Here is a 19,376-nt window from a genome sequence, read left to right on the forward strand (position 1 = left end):
GATGATTAGATAAATTAAAATCTATACAATACTATTTTTCCCCAGGGAAGTTTCTTCATTAAAGTTTCTATCTCTGCAAGTGCTACTTCTGGCAAGTAATTTTGTCACTACAGAAGGTGACAGGCAAATCTCTTCCTACAAGCTGAGTTTAAAAAACAGCTCTATAAGCTTAAGAATTATATTTTATTAAGAAATAACAGTGTATTTCTCTACCTTTACAGAGAAGTAATGAACCCCCACCCTCATCCCTCACCTTCCCCCTCCCCCCCCACCCCCCCAAAAAAAGCTAGAAATGGTATAAAGTAGTACTCTTCACAGAGCCTATTTATCTGGGGAAAATATTTCACCAATATACTCTTTTTGTATCCCAGTACAACAGGGTAAATGAAGACACTGGCAGCTTGAGTCAAATGACTCAGATAACTCTGCTCCTTGCCTCCAGTGCCAAGGCTTGGCTCACAAAAAGTGGTTTGGGTCACATTTGAAACACAATAGTGTTTGAATATAATATAAAATACCACAAACACGACAAACTTACTTGGAAATTGGATTTACACTGGCCTCAACAACTGTCAAGACTTTGCAGTTTTTTATATTATCTGGAAACTCCTGTATGCCTATAAAATACAAAGATAGGTAGGGAAATATTGTTAAAATAAATATAAGACTCCCTCACAAGATGCATATCATGATACACAAAACCACTAACCTTAAAAACTTAACAACCAGAGAACTGGTTCTCCAATGTTTCATTTTAGAGACATTTCATTAAAACAAACAAAAAACAACCATACACACACACAAGACAGAAGCTCTTAAGCAATTTCTTTACCATTCTGTTGTTAAAGCATTTCAGACTGCAACTTAGCAGACAGTTCAAACAGCATTCGAGACACAGTTCACTTAATTCCCACTGCTCATTACCAAATATTAATCTATTTGTGTGTCATTAAATCAGGCCCTCAGTCCTAATTACAGCATTTTAATTAAGTCTTTCATACTTTCATATACACAAAGTTTCAAACAGCATTTGTTAGTCACATGCGTGGTTTGTATGACATTCAATTTAAATTAAAAGGCTTCACCTTTTAAAGCAAAGTTACAGCACTCAAATGTTCTGAAGAGATCTCCCAAAACATGACATATTTGATATATTATTAACTTCCAACTATTTGTAGAAAAAGTAAAACATGCTGCAGACACTTTTGTCAAAAGATCAAAACATTAGAAAATCTTTTTTCTAAGTTAGCTCCAGAAACATTAGAGAGTAAATTTGCAATCCGTGTAACTGCCAAAATTCTTATCTGTCAGCAGATGACAATACACATTTTGAATACGGAAAACCAGCATCAACTGCATCGGTAGGAAATCAGCACCAAACCATTTTGCTATCCAGAGTTTCACCTCAATCTTTCCTATCCCATGAAAACCAAATAAAATGATGGTATCACAACTACATTTCTGTTTGCAATATACTACTACGTTGTTGTTCTACCCTACAGCAGGTCTTTGTATTTTAAATAAATTTGTCACAAGTACAACAAACATTCATACTGCAATACTTTGGCCTAGATTAAAAACACATGCTCATCAATCACTACTTTAAAAAAAGCTAGTAAAATAAAAGTTAGTTTAAAACAACTGTAACAAATCTTAGCTATTTATCTTGCAGTTAATGCATGTAATTTTATCTGCTTCTATAATGTTGACCAGGTGCGTGGGTAAGGCAGTCCGAACCTATGGAGCAAGACAGCTAAGAAGCAACTGTGCTCTGTCGATGCTTTCCCTCTATTCCAGTGATAGTCAAACTCCGTGTTACTCCCGGCACCATTAACTCTCTCACAGTGCAGCTGCAGAGACAAGGGCAGTTTGTCCTCTGATTGAGACTGGCAGGTTGGATTTCGTTTCTCTCCTTGTGCATGTTTTTGAGAATAATGAAATGGGGCGGGGGAACGAAGCATCAACTGTAACGTTTTTATTAAAATAAGAAATATGCAGTATCTCACATTTGCTTAACATTTTTTATGTTTGTGCAGTAACAAGGTTGACCTTGTAAATAACATCAGAGATTATGATACCACCTGACAAGAAAATTAGCCACAAACTATATGCTTTTACATTAAATGAATTAATGATGATGAAGGGGAAAGGTCACTGTATCCCTAAATTCTATTTAAACAGAAACTCTGATTCTGCTAAAGCTGACTTAAGGTCTTTCTTGTCAGAAATCTGTTTGTCATGGCAAATGGCTGAAGCTCTGACTTTTGACTCATACCAGGGGTTGTACTCTGTTATTTAGAGATAAAAGGCAAGAAAAGCACACTAAGTCACACAGTTAATCCAGACGTTTAAATACTTTAAGTATCATGGATCCTTTTAGGAAATAGCTCATTGAACTCAAGGACAATTAAGAACAGAAGTGAAAGGGGCCAGAAGGAATCAACTGTAATACAGGCCAAAACTTCTGATGATTCTTGTATCCGTGTGTGGGCACGGACATGTGTATAAATACACAGCTTTAGCTACATGAATTTTACTGAGAGTGGAATTGTATGGAAGGAGGAGGACAATACAGAGCGACTGATTCAACTAACTTTGTCACTCTTATAGCTCAAAAATTAAAACTAAAACGATAATATCTGTAACATAACAAAGCTTTATTTCCGGGAAGCTGCAGGGAAATTTTCAGCTCCAGAGACAGTTTTGAAGATTAGAAAACTACACAGAAATATTAGAAATGTACCTTACCTATTGCAGGTAAGGTTAATGAGGAAGACTTATTATGCATTTCCTCCTTAAAATAAAGGAATTCTACAACCACCACAACATATGACTATATTTTATTGGAGTCAGAGCAGAAATGTCAGAGCAAAGGATGATCACAATACTGACCATAGCCTGGATGTCAGCTACTCTGGTATAACATGTAAAAACTCCTGTTTTTAATGTTATGTCTACTACCTACATCAAGAATTTACTGAAGCACAGAAGACTTAAATTTGTGATGAATATCTAGAAAACAAAAACATGGCTCTTCCACCAGAGAGGAAGAGAATACCAATATAAACTTGCTCTCAACAGAAGAGCCAAATAAAATATTAGCTATCCAAATACAGACATGTTAAATCAGCACACTTTTGTGCATCATCATCAGACTCTACAGTAGCCTCTTGTTTGTCTACGCCTTGGGCAAAAGGTAGCAAGAGTTTTAAAAACAAACTAACAACCGAAATTCAACTGATACGGGAAAGCTAACAATGAAGTAGTCCATGAACTAAATTTTGCTTTGTTCTTAGAGCCAGGACTGTCACAGTACACTCAATCTTACCAACTTCATTTAACACTTAAGTATGGAAAAAATCACAGAATCATAGAATCAGTAAGGTTGGAAGGGACCTCTGGAGATCATCTAGTCCAACCTCCCTGCTCAAGCAGGGTCACCTAGAGCATGTTAGACAGGGTTGCATCCAGATGGGCCTTGAAGATCTCCAGAGAAGGAGACTCTGTAACCTCTCTGGGCAACCTGCTCCTGTGCTCTGTCACTCTCACAGGGAAGAAATTCCCCCTCACGTTCAGGCGGAACTGCTTGTGCTTCAATTTCTGCCCATTGCCTCTTGTCCTGTCACATGGGACAACTGAAAAGAGTTTGGCCCCATCTCCCTGACATCCTCCCTTCAGGTACTTGTACACATGGATAAGATCCCCCCTCAGTCTTCTCTTCCCCAGCTCTTCCAGTTGTTCCTCATAGGGCAGATGCTCCAGCCCTCTGATCATCCTCATAGCCCTACGCTGGACTCTCTCCAGTAGCTCCATGTCTCTGTTGTACTGGGGAGCCCAGAACTGGATGCAGTACTCGAGATGAGGCCTCACCAGGGCTGAGGAGAGGGGCAGGATCACCTCCCTCCACCTGCCGGCAACACTCTTCTCAATGCGCCCCAGGAGACTATCGGCCTTCTTGGCCACAAGGGCACATTGCTGCCTCATGGTCAACCTGCCATCCACCAGCACTCCCAGGTCCTTCTCTGCAGAGCTGCTCTCCAGAGGGTCAGTCCCCAGCCTGTACTGGTGCCTAGGGTTATTCCTCCCTAGGTGCAGGACTCGGCACTTGCCCCTGTTGAACCTCACGAGGTTCCTCTCTGCCCAGCTCTCCAGCCTGTCCAGGTCTCTCTGAATCGCAGCACAGCCCTCAGGTGCGTCAGCCACTCCTCCCAGCTCGTTATCATCAGCAAACTTGCTGAGGAGGCACTCTGTCCCCTCATCCAGGTCACTGAAGAATAAGTTGAACAGGATGGGACCCAGTACTGACTCCTGGGAGACTCCACTAGCCACAGGCCTCCAACTAGACTCTGCGTCACTGACAACAACCCTCTGAGCTCTGCCATAAATGGGCGCCATCATTCAAAAGAGCAGTAAATTGGGAATGACAGCATGAAGTAATATAGCCAGTGTTCGTAATACATACTGAGAAGACAGAGGAAAATTAAGAGACTGTTCCTCTCTATCAGGTGATAGGAAGCAGCATTTACTAACTGGTTCTACAAAACACTTCAGCATCCACAAACATCTGGATCAAATGAATGCTACAAATTGAGATCGATCCACATTGCTTTCTAAATCCCATTTTCCTTCAGGGTCTTCTACCACTTCCTTTTATCTACTGATACTCAAGATTACAGAAGAGGAATACTCTACAACAGATTGTTTCCGGGTTATCCTGCCTGTTGAAGCTTTATTTCACTTTCTTTGAAAAGCATCAAATGGATATGGATCTTTATCTTGCTGTTTCCTCCTTTACAGAAAAGTCCCACACCATTTCAGTGCTGTAGCTGATTTACAGATCATGCTTACTGTCTCACAGCAAACAAATCCATCACAGACTACAATCTTTTGCAAAGCACAGAAAGAAAATACAGCTTGCTGGTAATCTTTAGTTATAATCACAAGATCCACAAACTAAACTGAGAGCAAAGGGTTTTCTTGTATTGCAGTTTCCCATAGAAGTGAGATTTGAATAAAAGCATTTTGTATTTACTTGTCCATCTCTTCCTTCCCGTTTTCCCAAAAATCAGGAATGTTAAACTCACTTGCCAATTTCTATCATAGCTGATATGACACTGGAAAAGGGCAATAAAACTGGAAGATAGTTGCAAAGAATTTGGCAACTGGGTAAAGAAGAGGAAACTAAGTTACTGTCTGGGCTGAGCTAAAAGCAGAAATCACTCATCATTTATAAACTCCATTTGGCAAAAACTCCTCAGCCAACCAGCACAGCCCACAGACTGGGGACAGTTGATCAAAACCTCCAGACAGCTGCAGCACATGGGCAAAGACACCAAAAAGGCTACACAGGGAGTGAGGATCAACGGCCATAGTGTGTAGGTAATCAACCTCAGTTCTGGATCACACAGCACTGCTGAAATAAGGAATTTCACTTGGTCTCTGTTTCCCCAGAGAGTAGTAATTGTTTTGGCACAGCTGGTAAAACAAATGTGCACTCAGGTCCCCCTCATTGTTAGGGCTGGATTAAGGCAATTGAGAGTATAATTGGGGTCTCACCCACCATCTGGAGCTGCACTGATCTCTCCTCAGGGACAGCATCACTTGCAGAGCAGGAGAGAAAACTGGAACCACCTTCTCTCCCCTTCACAAAAGAAGGCTTTGCCCCCAAATATCAACAGTTCTGGGTTTGCAGAAAATTGTGCAAATCAGATCCATTGCTGGCCTGTATTGCAATGGATCCCAGAGCTGACACGTGCTATTGTTTCAGCTATACTGAAGATGGATTTTTGCTATGTTGTTCATACTCCAGTCATACCCTCATATTTTTCTTTGCAATCAAATGCTAAAACTAGTATTCCTAAGCTTTGATCGTTCAAACTATTATTGCTAGAGACAGCAGTGGCAGTACCTCCAAATCAACTTCCACCTCCTTTCACACAGAAATGTTTAAAACAGAGGCTTGCCAAGTCAATTCCCAAAAAGCACAGGAAAAAAAGAACAGTAATAGATATGAGACCTGTGAAAGCTATATGGGGTAACGCCTCCAAAGGAAAGAGTTTACAGTTGAGTGTCTCAGTTTCTGGGAAATGTGAGAAAAACACACATTTCCTTCCTCTAAACGACAAGCAGATAGACACACCAAAAAGCCCTCTAGATGCAAGAATAAATGCCCTGTGTGCACCCTTCGCAGGCTACATCTTTACAAGTGGGGATGACACAGAGTCAAACATATATGCTCAGTTTGCCTGAATATAAAAGAAACCTCAATTATGTACATTCCTCCCACAATTAATCTATTCATCCTGGTCTGAACTCCTGGGCAAACAGCTGCTAGGACCTGCCTGAAAGCAGCTCCACCATAAAAAGGGCAGCTTTGGTACATTCTCCACTCAGTCCTCTTTGCTGCAGCTGTAGCCAATATGAATCAAACCTGGTGATCAAGATAAAATATTTTCAGAGCTCAAAAAAATTGTCTTAAAGATAATTAAAAGTTTTTGTAAAAGCTCTAAGTTTAATCCAAAAACTTAAGATACAGTCTTGGTCATGATCTATATTCTTACATATTTACATAATTTGCTTTACTTGGGGATTTCTGCAAACTTTTCTGTATTAAAAGCATCATTTTTCATTATTCACAAAGAAAACAGTGTCTAAGATCCCTGTGAATTCACTGTGTAATGTTGACTCATGCATCCTCTTTTTTTAAACACTCGTTCTCCATTCTAAAATTCTTAGAGGATTCACTGCCACAGTTGATTTTAGGTGATCCAGGATATCTGGTCAGGATGTCTGACCAGGCTGCAGGGCAGCAGTAACAGCTTCCTGCTCAGAGCTGGCATTACAACTCTGCACAAGGCAGAGTTGCATGCTTGTGGGAAGGGTGTCTTACATATGCTAGCATGCTAGCTATTACTACTGATGAAACCTATTCTAAATCAAGTTATAATTCTAAGAGTAAGGATGGACTGTAGCAGCTACATGCTCTTCTAGTTCTGCGAACAAACATCCCAAAGCTTTTGATGCTTGCTGTTTGTCACAGCAGCTGCTCCTCTTGCTGTCTCACAAAGACGATGCCAGCTGCTGCAGCACTAAGACTGGTAGAATACCTTATAGCTTGGTTGTTCTGTACTTCTATTAGTGTTATAGAATCTATAGCTTGATTTCTGTCCCTTACTAAATGTAAAAATACAATCTTTGAGACCTATGGAAGAAGCCTACCTTTCTTGAGGAGTACAACTCAAATGCAAACCTGTCAGAGGTTTAAACCACTAAGTTATTAAATTTGTTATGTATTTAACAAAAAGCAAGATTAAATTTAAACGCTTTTCATTCTCTACTCCCCCCACTTTGTTTACACAGAGTAGCTCCCTTATTTGAAAAACTTTTGCTTTTAATAAACAAAATCATTTACTTAATCTTATAAAAAGTTAAAAAATCGTAAGAACTCCACTGGATTTACCCATTTTTATTTGAAGCAAATTCGCTTCACAAGTGTCTGCTAATAACTTGGTAAACAGATTCACCTCTCCATCTGTATCCTTTACAAGTACTTTGCTCCACTTCTCATACTATGAAAATTTTGAAGTTTCCTTTTCTATTTGTCCTCCTTTTAATTATGCTCACTTGCAGGTTTGTAGGCTTAAGCTACAACTATGCTCCTGTCTTAAGTTCAGGCAATGAAAAAAATGGATGTTGGATCTTTATTTGGAGGGTTGTTTTGGCAGGGAGGGGACTGGAAGAGAAAAGAAAGTCAGTATACTAACTTTTCAAAAATCAAAGTCAGTTGAGCTACAAACCTGACAGAAGCAAAGTAGTGTTATTTTAAAAATAGTTAATATTTCCATAGAGTGATTTTTAGGCTTTGCTAATAAGATTTAAGAAAAATTAATTCTTACTGGTTGTGGTAACTATTACAGTGTATTTACAATAAAAAAACACTATTGGAAATATATTTAGCATTGATTTTGTTAGTGAGGTGGGTACTTAACTAAATATATTTTCTCATTCAGTACATCATACAGTAATAAAATATTTACTCACAATTAAGACAAAAGAGGTTTTTTTGCAGAGTTAAGTGCACCACATTTGGAAATAGCAGCCACATTAAAGTTGCAAAATACTTATTTATAGCACCTTGTAGCTTTAAAATAAAGATTCTGTGTTTACCTTTGTGTATACCGTATTACAAAGCTGGCTCTCAAAAAAAAAAAAAAAAAAAAAAAAGCTTTTCCTCCTCATCTACAAACTGCTTTGAATCTATTAGAGGTCTCAGTCAAGTTCAGTATTCCTAAAATTTTGGTTTTGAGACAGTTTGTGAAGTTCAGAATTTTTAAATACTATTTTGAAAGCTGAACTTCTTAAAAATAGCATGATTTTTTTAGAAGGTAATGAGGTCTACGTTTATGCTATATATTAGGCTTCTGATTGATTTAAATGGATAACGCCTCCTCATTTGTGCTTTCTCAGCACAAATAACTTGTGCTGCTAAACTGCCAGAGCTGATACAAGGAGGAACCAATACTACAGATACACTTTTTCTTTCTTTTTTTTTTTTTTTTTTTTGTTCCTTGTATAAGCATGTCTCAGCTTAGCTAGAAAACTTCAGCAAACCAAATAGTTTTCCAAGCATTCATCCTCAAATCAGTTGGAAGAGCTTCAATTTCTAGGGCAAGAATTTTCTGGGCCAACTCTAGCCTCCCCACACAGTGTGAAAGAGTTTGAGAAGCGAAACAGTTTCCTAAAACACTTCTGGAAAACCAGGATAACCAAGAATGCTGCTTCTTGAAGACATGCCTCACACATTTCCATAACACTAGAAATGCGAGGGCAGAGCAAAATTGCAAAACATGGGTACTAGGAAAGTTGCAGGCAGCGAGTTTTGCTCCTGGCACCATCTCAGAAGAAAACCAAGCTTCAGATGGTTCTAAACAATGTCTAATTTATCGTTAGCATCTGGGAGTACCCAGAGTAACCTGAAACTAAAGGGTAACATAAGTATCTAAAGCTGCAGGTTGCCTGTTTCTCCTCCCCTACCATCCTCTGCAGCAAATTCAGTGCTGTCTCATCAGCCACTTTGCTTGATACCAGTACATTACCATGACTTTACTGAAGTGTCACTCAAAATGTCCCTTTACAGAAAAGGGCATAGTCTACCCACACCACACACAACCATAATTACTCCTACAACAATGCCTTTTCTGTGCTATGGAAATTTTGAGTCTGGAAATAGATTTGTATTAAACTTATCTCAGAATTTCAAATAAGTTCACAAATTCCATATTCAAGACCTAGTTTATGCCTTAACTGCATTAGCATTCCATTTTATTCCTATTCTATCTTATGTTTTTTAATATGGAATTTAATTTTATTTTGCAGAAACATTCTATTCAGTGTCTTTCAGAAGACAGATAAAATATTTAAGAAAAATTACTGAAAATGCTTGAAAAAATAACTGTAAATAGATGAGCTGCCTATATTTAGGATAAAGTTCAAATTTATAACCTCTGTACGAAGATGCATTATATTAAAGCTATAGACTCAGGATTCATCAGCAGATTTAATATTTATTTATTTCACTATCACAGATGGAAGTGCCTTGGTACAGGGAGGAAAGGGCAAATTACATTACATTATTTATGTATACAGGATCTTCCTCTCCTACTTGTCCTTGTGGAGAATAAAATTTGGTTCAGTGTCCCTGCTAACTATCAGAAATTCTCACTTCATTGATAAATTCTAAATCCACCAGATGGGCCACACTGGAGTAGATATTCTCCCTTTTCCAACTCCCTAACTTTTAGCACATGGCATACAAAAGCTAGCTTGCCAAGTCAGCAGATGATTTTAAACTATTAAAAATATTTGATCTAGATTTGCATTTCTTAATAATACAGAAGTCCTTAACATTACTTTAAATAATTTTATAGGCAGATGTGGGATTTTTTTTCCCTTCTGGAAAATATCCTGCAATACAGACTGACAAGGTGACATTTAAATTTGCTGTAACATTACAGCAAAAAAGAACCACTTCACAATACCTAAGAGATTATTAAGCATACCTTAATTTCTAAAACACCATGCATCTTTTGGCACTACTTGTTATTTTTTTGATCTTGTTATTTTAGTTTTACAAAAGCCCTAACAATATAGAACTTAAAAATTCAAATGTTTTTCTTTCACCACCTGTTAGTAAGGAGTTTACAGACTCTCTGATTCCCCACAAGCTAACTTCACTGGCACAGGGATTTCAAGTCTATTTCCCAGGCTTTCAGGGAAGCCTGATTTCCCTGGCAGTCACCTCATCATATGCCTCAGTCTTTCATATCACTTAGTTCTAGTTACCTGTGAAGCGTATATATATATATGCCACCATACAGTGAACATGAACATTTTCCCCTTCTTCAGGGAAGAGGTAAAAATATTTCCATGATAGTCTTTCCACCACCTTTCAGATGCTGACTAAACCTGACATCCAGGAGCCAGAAGGAAATGGCTTTCCACTTTACAGAAAAATGTTGGCTCAAAAACCCAGAATGAGACAGCATTAGAGAAGAAGAAAGTTTGGGTCTAGTTACTTTTTTTTTTTTTTTTTTTGGTATCACTAGTGATAAATAGTATCTTAGCCATAAAGGAATAAAAGTTCAAAATCTTCCTTTAGTTTAGTAAATAAAACACTCATTTTTCTACTTAGGCCTTTAACTCTGGATTTGCAAGTATGTTGCAATTTCTCTTTAGAATGCAACCCAGTAGGACAGAAAAGGACTACACACGCCGCTATACACAATGCGGGATGTAATTTCTGATATAAGCACATAGTTTACTTATTATATCATTTCATCTTTGTTAATTGACAGTATCAAGCTTCCAGGGAAAAGCTCCAGAGTTGAAGGGTACTTAGAGAGAAATAACAGGACATCTTTACCTATGATATTAAGGGCTCACAATAGCTTTTGGAATCAGGTTAAAATGCCTAGAGGACAACTGAAATACTCAGTACTTCAAAAAGATACAGAATTTATCAGCTCTTGCCAAGACTAAAGACAGAGTTAAAATTAACTCTGTTCCCTGCTTGCTGCACACATAGCAGCAAATTGATATTTTAGGCTCCATCTTCATGTAGCCATGACCTCTTCAGCAGCCACAAATAGTATACTCCAAACCAAATGTTTATACTATAACTTGTGTGCTCCAGAACATGCAACTGTTACAGGCTTGCACTCTGTAATTTAGCACACACCTCAAGACACACATCATCACATCCAGAGAAAAATGGATAAATTAATGGAGAAGAAATCCAATGAGAGAGATCAAATAATAATAAAAAAAAACCCACTGTGGCTGGCTCAAAAAGGCCCAACAGCACAAACTGCTGGAGACTGGAAGCATACAAACAAAATATGCATGTGTACTGGTGTTTGGTGCTTTAGTAACTCTTGCCTAGGCCTCCACTTTCGGCCATTAGACTACGGAAAATTTGTGTTGATTAAATATGGACATTAAGTATCCACATATGCACATCTTCAGGCCTCTGCCATGCAATTTTATGTATTATATATACAAATCAGACACATTTAAACCTGAAAAACGCACGACATTTTTGACTTACTAAAACATTTTCCATCAAAATTACTTTTTCAGACTAATATTTTAATGATAGCATCTGCCATCTTGATAAATTTCTGCAATTTTGATTTCTCATCTGAATGAGAAAACAAGTATTATACACACACACAGTTTTTCTTGAAAATTTTGATGCTGTTCTGTGCAAAAGTTCTCCTCTGCCCTGTGTGGCCTGGCTACATAGCTAGACTCTGCAATTCATGAAGAAACCTGACCACATTTCAAAACTGAGGCTTCATTTTTCTGTCAGCTCTTTAAGTGAAATACATGCCTTCAGTCAATACATTCCAGTATGCCTGTGCCATAAACAGCTCAACTATCCTGCATGAAAACCCTGACATTTTATATGCATTAGTATTTGAAAAATCAAGTCTACTTTTGTAACTTCCTTTCTAAAACCATAACTTTTATAATTAAATGCGTATTTGATGCAAAAGCATCTGCTTTGATGCAAGAAGCATTTGATGCAAAAGCACTTCATGCTTTAGCTCCATCTACGGCATAAGATAATGCTTACAGTATATTAACACCAGAAGAAAAATACAGGACTATCACCTTCATAACTGCTGCAAAATTACAAATAAATCCCCACAAAATTATTTTAGAGTATGGCATCTCTCATCATTCTTCACAAAGACTGCTGGTTACTCCCTAGTCAATTTTTTGATAGATTAGAGAAAGTAACTCTTGTGCTTTCCACAAAACCCATAGCTTCCGTACCATATACTTTCAATATCTATTTGGAGGGGGAGGAGGAGCATGCAGTGGGAATCAGAGATGCTTGATCAGCTTTACTTGTTCTTGGAAAACTGAAGAAATTTATATTTAGTCACTTTAGAGAGAAAAAGTCAGACAATCATGGGGATCAGGAGACCGAGATGCAAGTCCTTATGCAAGAGAGAAGGGGAGACAAAAGAAAAGTTTTCAGAGAGTTGCATTCCAGTTGTCAGAAAAAACAAAGAGGATTTCCATGGTTGCAACAGTGAATAGGGAAGAGAAAGGAAAAGGCACCTATCTTGGCAAACTAAAGTCTCAAATAGCATCACTTTATCAGAAACCAGTCAAAAAGTCCACTACTCCTTCCCTCAGCAAAGCAGGTAGACTCCAACTTGTTTCTGGAGTTTACAAAGCCTTCAGGAGTGGTGGGCTTGGAGATGTCCAAAGAACCAGACGTCCAAAGAAAAGTGAATGTGTCATCTCGGGGCTATTTTTGATGTGCAACACTAGGCAGGGAAGCCATCCAGAATGTGGCAAGATTGACAACAGGCACATGATAATAGTTTAAATTAGTGCCCCATCAAGTGTTTGTCCTGTAAGATGTTAAAGAGAAGAAAACCTCCCCAAAACAGTGTTTCACAATATATTGAGATAGCAAGACATTGAGTTAATGTGTTCTTAAACACTTTATATGCCTCAGAGTTACAAGTGTCCTTTCAGCAGCTCTTTGAAGGCTTAGCTACAGCTTACATTGTTTTGGATGGACAACTCGCTCTCTAGTCAGTGGCTGACAAGCTGCCCACTTGTATATGTAAGCTGAGCAATTTGCCAATACAAGAACTCAAACTCTTTTGCTGCTTTCAAATCTTATTGCTTGAGAACTTCTGTGTTGGAAACAGTTAATCCTTTTAATAGTTCACATTAGGACAAAAGGGTGATTCTTATTTAATCGTGAAAGTTTAAGGACAGTGCTCTTTAGGAAAGACTAATCCATTTGTACCAGGAATAGAGCAACAACAATCAAGTTACTTTATCACACTGTAAATGCTATATTCATTATACAGAAATAATAAACCAACAGTTTAAGCATAAATTAGGCTACAACAGACAATGAGGGAGAATGACATACCTCAATGATTGGAATACTTTTAGTAAAAAAAGTGGAACTTAATTTTATGGAGTCATAATTAGCCAATTGTCTGAAAAAATAATGGATTTTGATATAAGATATTTTGCATATTTATGCAACTCTTTATTTTCAAAGATCAATTTAATAGGTATTTTGATCTCTATGCAAAACTCAGTTTTATCAGAAATGAAAAAAACCTGAAACAGCAAACACTGCTAAAGACCTGAAGTTTTACAACAAGTTATGGAGAACTTGCATTCAGCAATTCATCCCTATATGAACTCTGCTTGGGCTTTAGACATTTTGTCAATGGGAAGTAAATACAACAATCTAGACCAAGAAAGCTTTTTGTCTTACACTACAAGAAGTCCTCTAACTTCACTTTGAATCAGCAAGGCAAGCCTATTACATTCTCACCAATTCAGCACATGATTGAATATGCTTTTTTAAAAACAAACCAAAAAACAAGCCTGATGACAATATAAGTTATTGCAATTTCCTCACAGTTACACAGAGTTGCCAGCTCGACAGAACAGTACCATTAGAAAATCCCACAAGCACAATTCTTGGCTAACAACTTTTCATAACCTATTAGGCGTTCTGATTTGCACACAGTTATAGATTTTAAAGTCAGACAAGAGAACTAGTCGTTGTCCAAAGCCACACACTCTCCCCACGCGACAGAAGTTACTCGCAGCAGAGAGAGCAGTCAAGTTCTACTGCAGTTTTCAGACTGTATACTATAAACAAACAACTTTTATCTGAAACCAAGCAGAAGAGAGAATTCTAAAAAACCCTACAAATGCTTTTGCAAAACAACTTTCCTCCAGTACAATTGAACAGAAGAGCCATTAAAAGCAATAAATTCATGCGTATGCATATTTGAGAGAATAGGAAAGTACTTCACCACATCAGTTTTTCAGTAATGAATCTCCAAGTACAAACCAATTAATTTGGTAGGTAAAACAAATACTACGAACAGACCATGAGAGAATCTTTTATGTGAAGTAATGATTTAAACGAGCAATTTAAAATTTACTAGATTTAAGAGTTTCTAAAAATAATACTTTCACTTGTACCTCTATACAGTCATGTTGTTTTGCCTTTTAACAACCCCAGTATACTAAGTGAAGTGACTTACCATTCTTGCTGACATCCAGTTCCCTGAGATTAATGAGATTTGCGATGGATGCTGGCAATGTGGTTAGATCATTGTCTGGCAAACTCAGCTTGTGCAGAGACTGACAGTTAAAAAGTTGCTATTGAAACAAAGAAAAAAGTGAATGCGATTTACTCCTAGTTTCCTCTATATATCTTTTGTTATTAATCCCCTTAAACTTCTGACCTCAAAGCTTGAAGGCCAGACTGTTCAGTCTTTCACTACAGTAGCTTCAGCTGACAATTAGTTTACTCAAAATGAATTAAGTTTACAATGCTTAGGGAAGCAAAAAAACTGCAAATAGCCACAGCAAACCAGTAGCTACATTTAGCACTTTCTGCAAGTTCCTTCCATTACTGCAGAAACTGTGAACCACAGTTACACACAGTAAAAAGTATTTTCCGTAAGAAATACTTCAGGTGATACTCAGAAGCTAAAGTTATCTGAGTTCATCTTAAAGTAGATCATCATTACTGGTACTCAACTCCAGAGATACTGAAATATGTTTTACTGATACCAACTTTTTCCCCTATAGCAGAGTAAGTAGCAAAACGAACAGAGCTACAGTTTGAGCTTTTCATCTCAAATGTATATTGCCGCACTTGGAATAACCAGGGTACATTTTCAGAAGTGATTTAGGCACACAGGTGTTTCAAATACCTCGTCACTTTTAACACTGACACTTCCACACCAGCATTTCTGGTAAAGTCAAGTCCTCCTCTACCACCACGGTTATCCTCATCACAGTTTACTCATGCTGCACTCTCAGCTAGTAAATTTAATTGTGGAACCTTAAAAATCAATCTTTGTGGTATTCTAGGGTGAACTTTTCAGAAGTGATTAGAGGTGAGAAAAAAAGAAATAGCCAGAGGCCATTTCAGTGATCAAGCTGACAAGACAGCCCAATGAGCAGTTATGTTGTCACATACAAAGGGTACTAAATTGCAAAACCAGGGTAAGAACACACCACCAGGGTAAAGAGGAAAGGGGAAGAGTGGAAATTTCTTAATCCAGCCTCAGACAACTAGAGAGAGCCCAGTTAAGTACGGCACCCTCTCTCTGAGGGGGTGGCTTGGTTAGAAGCCTGCTTCAGAGCTGAAAGACTAAACCAGCCGATGTCAGGGCAAAGGTATACGCAGCTGGAAATCTGCTTCCAAACCTATGGGAATCTTTTTTTTTAAGCAATAAATAACTTCTCTGGTACGTCTTCTGCTTCCAACCAGATTTAAAATTACAGTTTCTATCAACCAACTACAAAAAAAATAGTTTTCCTGTGCTTTTATTGCTCCCTACTCTCTCTGCTCATTTTCATAACAGTGTTTGAATTCATATGTTTTTGCATTCTCAGGATGGTTGAAGATGGAAAGAGTAGCAAAAAAACCCCTACTAAAATGACACAAAAACTGAAAAGGATGCTTTACTAGAAATACTTAAATATTAACTTCTCAAAAATAAAACTACAAAGATGAATTATTACAACATACAAATACATTAACATAAAGCAAGTGTATGGTATTACAGGTCCCTTCAGTTCAGCAGAGAAAATAAAAGAAAAAAAAATGCTGAAACAGTCTTTTTAATAGAGAGGAGAATTTAATCTTGGAATAGGCCAACACAAGTAAGACTGCCTACCTCTCAATTTATTCACATATTGAAACTGGATTTCATACAGGAGCTGGCTAATAAAATTAAATGACACATAATAGAAAAGACCAAGCAAACTATTTAACAGCTTTTTTGGTCTAAAACTCTAGCATACATTCATTTGATCATGACAGTGCAGCTCATCTCCTCTTAAGAAAACGTTTTTTTTTTTTTTTTTTTTTTTTTTTAAAAAGAAAAAAAAAAGAATTTTCTCTTTGGAAAGATGTAATTTTCTTAATTCTTGTTATTTCAGCAATAAATTAGAAATTTACCACAGGAAGAGTTTTTTTTTTTTTTTTTTTTTTTTTTTTTTTGCTAACAACAAAAAATATATTGCTTTTCATGCATGCAATATTCTTTGTTATAAAGACAATACAAAGAGAAACAGAAATGAAGTTCAGTAATCATCCGAAAAAGAATACAAAGCTAATACAAAGCCTTCATAGTGAACTACTAGAAACTAAAGTGCTCAGTCCAAACCTATAGTGCAAAGAAATGTGCTGTTTGGGAAGAGACACGGATAGAGCGATGAAAACTCTAACCTGAAACTGGGTGTTGTTGACAAGTCTGCAACTCATACGTTTTTAGCCCTATTCACTATAAGGGTATGGATTTTCATAAATAGCTTTTCAGGTGCATTTAAGAGTGGATTTTCAAAAGGATTCAGTTAGTTTAATCCATCTTCACTGGAATCTAGGTCTTCGATCAATTAAGTTACTGCACTGAAATTGCTTTATTTGCTTATTAGTTTCAATTATCTTTACTTCCAAAAAATCTAGAACAGCAAAGACTGAGATGGTTATAACAAACATTCCAAAATCTAACAAAGCATTCTATAGTCACCCTGCATGGTGGTAAAGATTTGTACACAATTATGAAAAATCATTTTTAAATATTAATTACTAACCTAGTTCTATCAAGATAGGATCTAGCTATGTAATGTCTATTGCAATGATCACTTTGTACATTTCAAAAGTTTCCCTGACACAAATTTTTATTCTTTTAATATACTGTTAATTCAGTGCAGTTTGTCTTCCAATTTCAAAACTAACATTAAATATTTAAGATGTAATCAAACTGATATTCCAGCCCTCCAGCTTATGAACTTAAGCATCTCGATACTTCAAAAACTGACTGCACCGAAGTAGAAAGTGGGAATTCAAGTGCATAAATGCTTTGGACTGTAGCTGCCTTTTGCAGGCACAGAGATCTGAACAAGACATTAATCTTGCTTATTTTATCTTCATATGTTATTGGAGATTCAAGATAGCACCACAGTTCATTGCATACAGTTAGTCAGTATCAGCAGACATTGCTACAGAAATAAGTTATCCTGCCTCTTCTGCTTTGCATCACCTTCTCTTAGAGTGGAGCAGTTATTTGAGCAGTTCCTTTCCAAAAAAGTATAAGAAATTGGTCCAGCTAAAACACATAAATATTCTTTCTTCCAGGACGGCTTCTCTGGCATCAAAATCAACTTAAAAGCATTTGGCAAATTGTAGCCTGAATGCTGAAATGGAAAGCTAGACACTATCAGGTCCTACTAATGAGGATGAAGGAACAGAGTTAAGATGTATCACAAAAAGGAAAAATATGCAACATACCTTTGGAAGCTCTTCAATCTGATTAGCATCTAAATAGAGTTCCTCCAAGGTCTTTTCAAAAGTGAAAATCTCCTTAGGCACCTGTTCCAGACTGCAGTGAGAATAATCAAGTGTAGTGACCGTTTCTTCTTCTCCACGCAGACAGCGGCACGGCACCAGCCGCACAAACAAATTCCGCTTTGTTGTCATTTTCAGGCACTGTAAAGCAAAAATTGGTCAATTAAAAAACCTACAAGATAGTATCACAAATACCTAGTTGGGTATTTTCCTCAAGCTTCCCATAGCTGGTAAACACTTTAAAAAGTGTGTGTGTACTGTATATACACATAAAAGTATGCATACACCTTATATATATACACACACATTGTATCTGTATATATACAAAAGTAGATACACGTGTGTGCAAACACTTTCGAACACAACAAATCTTCACAACTGCATTAAACGTGGTTTAACATACCTACAAATTCTAGCAGATTTGGTCAAGATTTAGCCTGTAACTTGTCATCTGCCAGCACAGCACTAGATTGCACAGAGGCAAAAATTTCTGAGGCATCAGTTCTGAAATGTCAATCTTACATGTTCGTGACATTTCTTATTCCTACCTTTATGAAGGTTATCAGATGATATTTTTGCTTAATGTAATAAAATCCAGCTTCTAAAGAGTATTACAACTCAGCTAGAAAAAAGTAGGTAAGTAATGAATAAAATAAAATTCATATATTTTAATTTTAAATCCCTCATTTAAAGACAGAATATAACACAGAGAAACAACATTGTTTCTACAAACTTATCTCGCTACAGTTTAAAAGGAAAGATTTCCAAGAGCTCGGGTAAAAGCTTCCTTCAATTTCATCTAATACCATTCAGTTCAGAAAACTTCAGCAAACCATACTGTGCACACTGCAACTAATAAAATTTCATTTGCTATGGAGATGTATTCCCCCCCCACAACACCAAATTCAGTCATTGCTATGATATTCCCCTCTGCCCTCCATGGCTCACATAATATTCCTACTCTGCAGTAGACAGCAAGTATAAATGCTGCAACCTGGCTAGGCGATTACTGACAAACAGTGTATATCAACCATGTTATACCTCTTCCCCTCTGCAAGGGCACAAGTTTATGTCTGTTTCTCTGAGTTTTGTAGAAGGGAGAGAATCATCTTCAAATGTCACCTCAGTTTCAAGCTTAGTGTAAATCAGCTGACAGCCAATATGATCACATAAGCTTCATTTTCTCAGGCAACCAGGCTAAAAAACACATTTTTTCCAAAACATCACTGAATAATTGTTTTTTCAGCTCAAACAACCAACATTGCAAATTAAAATATGGAGGTTTAAAACAAAAAGCCCACATTTTTGAAAATGCAAAATTTATATTCCATCTCAGATTGGTGACAGGAAACGTTCCTCTCTGAGCACCGAGAACACCTTTCAGGCACATTTGGCAGGCCACACTTGAACACACACACAATATGGTAGCCAACAGTAACACAGGGAG

The 19,376-nt window shown here is 37.3% G+C and overlaps 1 protein-coding gene across 6 annotated transcripts in view; it reads right to left on the bottom strand.

Annotated features, from left to right (window-relative positions):
• ERBIN (erbb2 interacting protein) overlaps positions 1-19,376 on the bottom strand; it is a 114,509-nt gene that overhangs the window by 48,271 nt on the left and 46,862 nt on the right. For all 6 annotated transcript variants that reach the window (XM_062598979.1, XM_062598978.1, XM_062598976.1 and 3 more), the window contains 3 exons: positions 17,873-18,070; positions 14,607-14,724; positions 539-617 (listed from right to left, as the gene is read on the bottom strand). In XM_062598979.1, coding sequence (XP_062454963.1) covers positions 539-617; positions 14,607-14,724; positions 17,873-18,061 — 386 coding nt within the window. In that variant the 5' untranslated portion in view covers positions 18,062-18,070. The remainder of the gene's footprint in view (positions 1-538; positions 618-14,606; positions 14,725-17,872; positions 18,071-19,376) is intronic.

Source organism: Rhea pennata, chromosome Z (assembly GCF_028389875.1).
Source record: "Rhea pennata isolate bPtePen1 chromosome Z, bPtePen1.pri, whole genome shotgun sequence".
Classification (NCBI taxonomy): domain Eukaryota; kingdom Metazoa; phylum Chordata; class Aves; order Rheiformes; family Rheidae; genus Rhea; species Rhea pennata.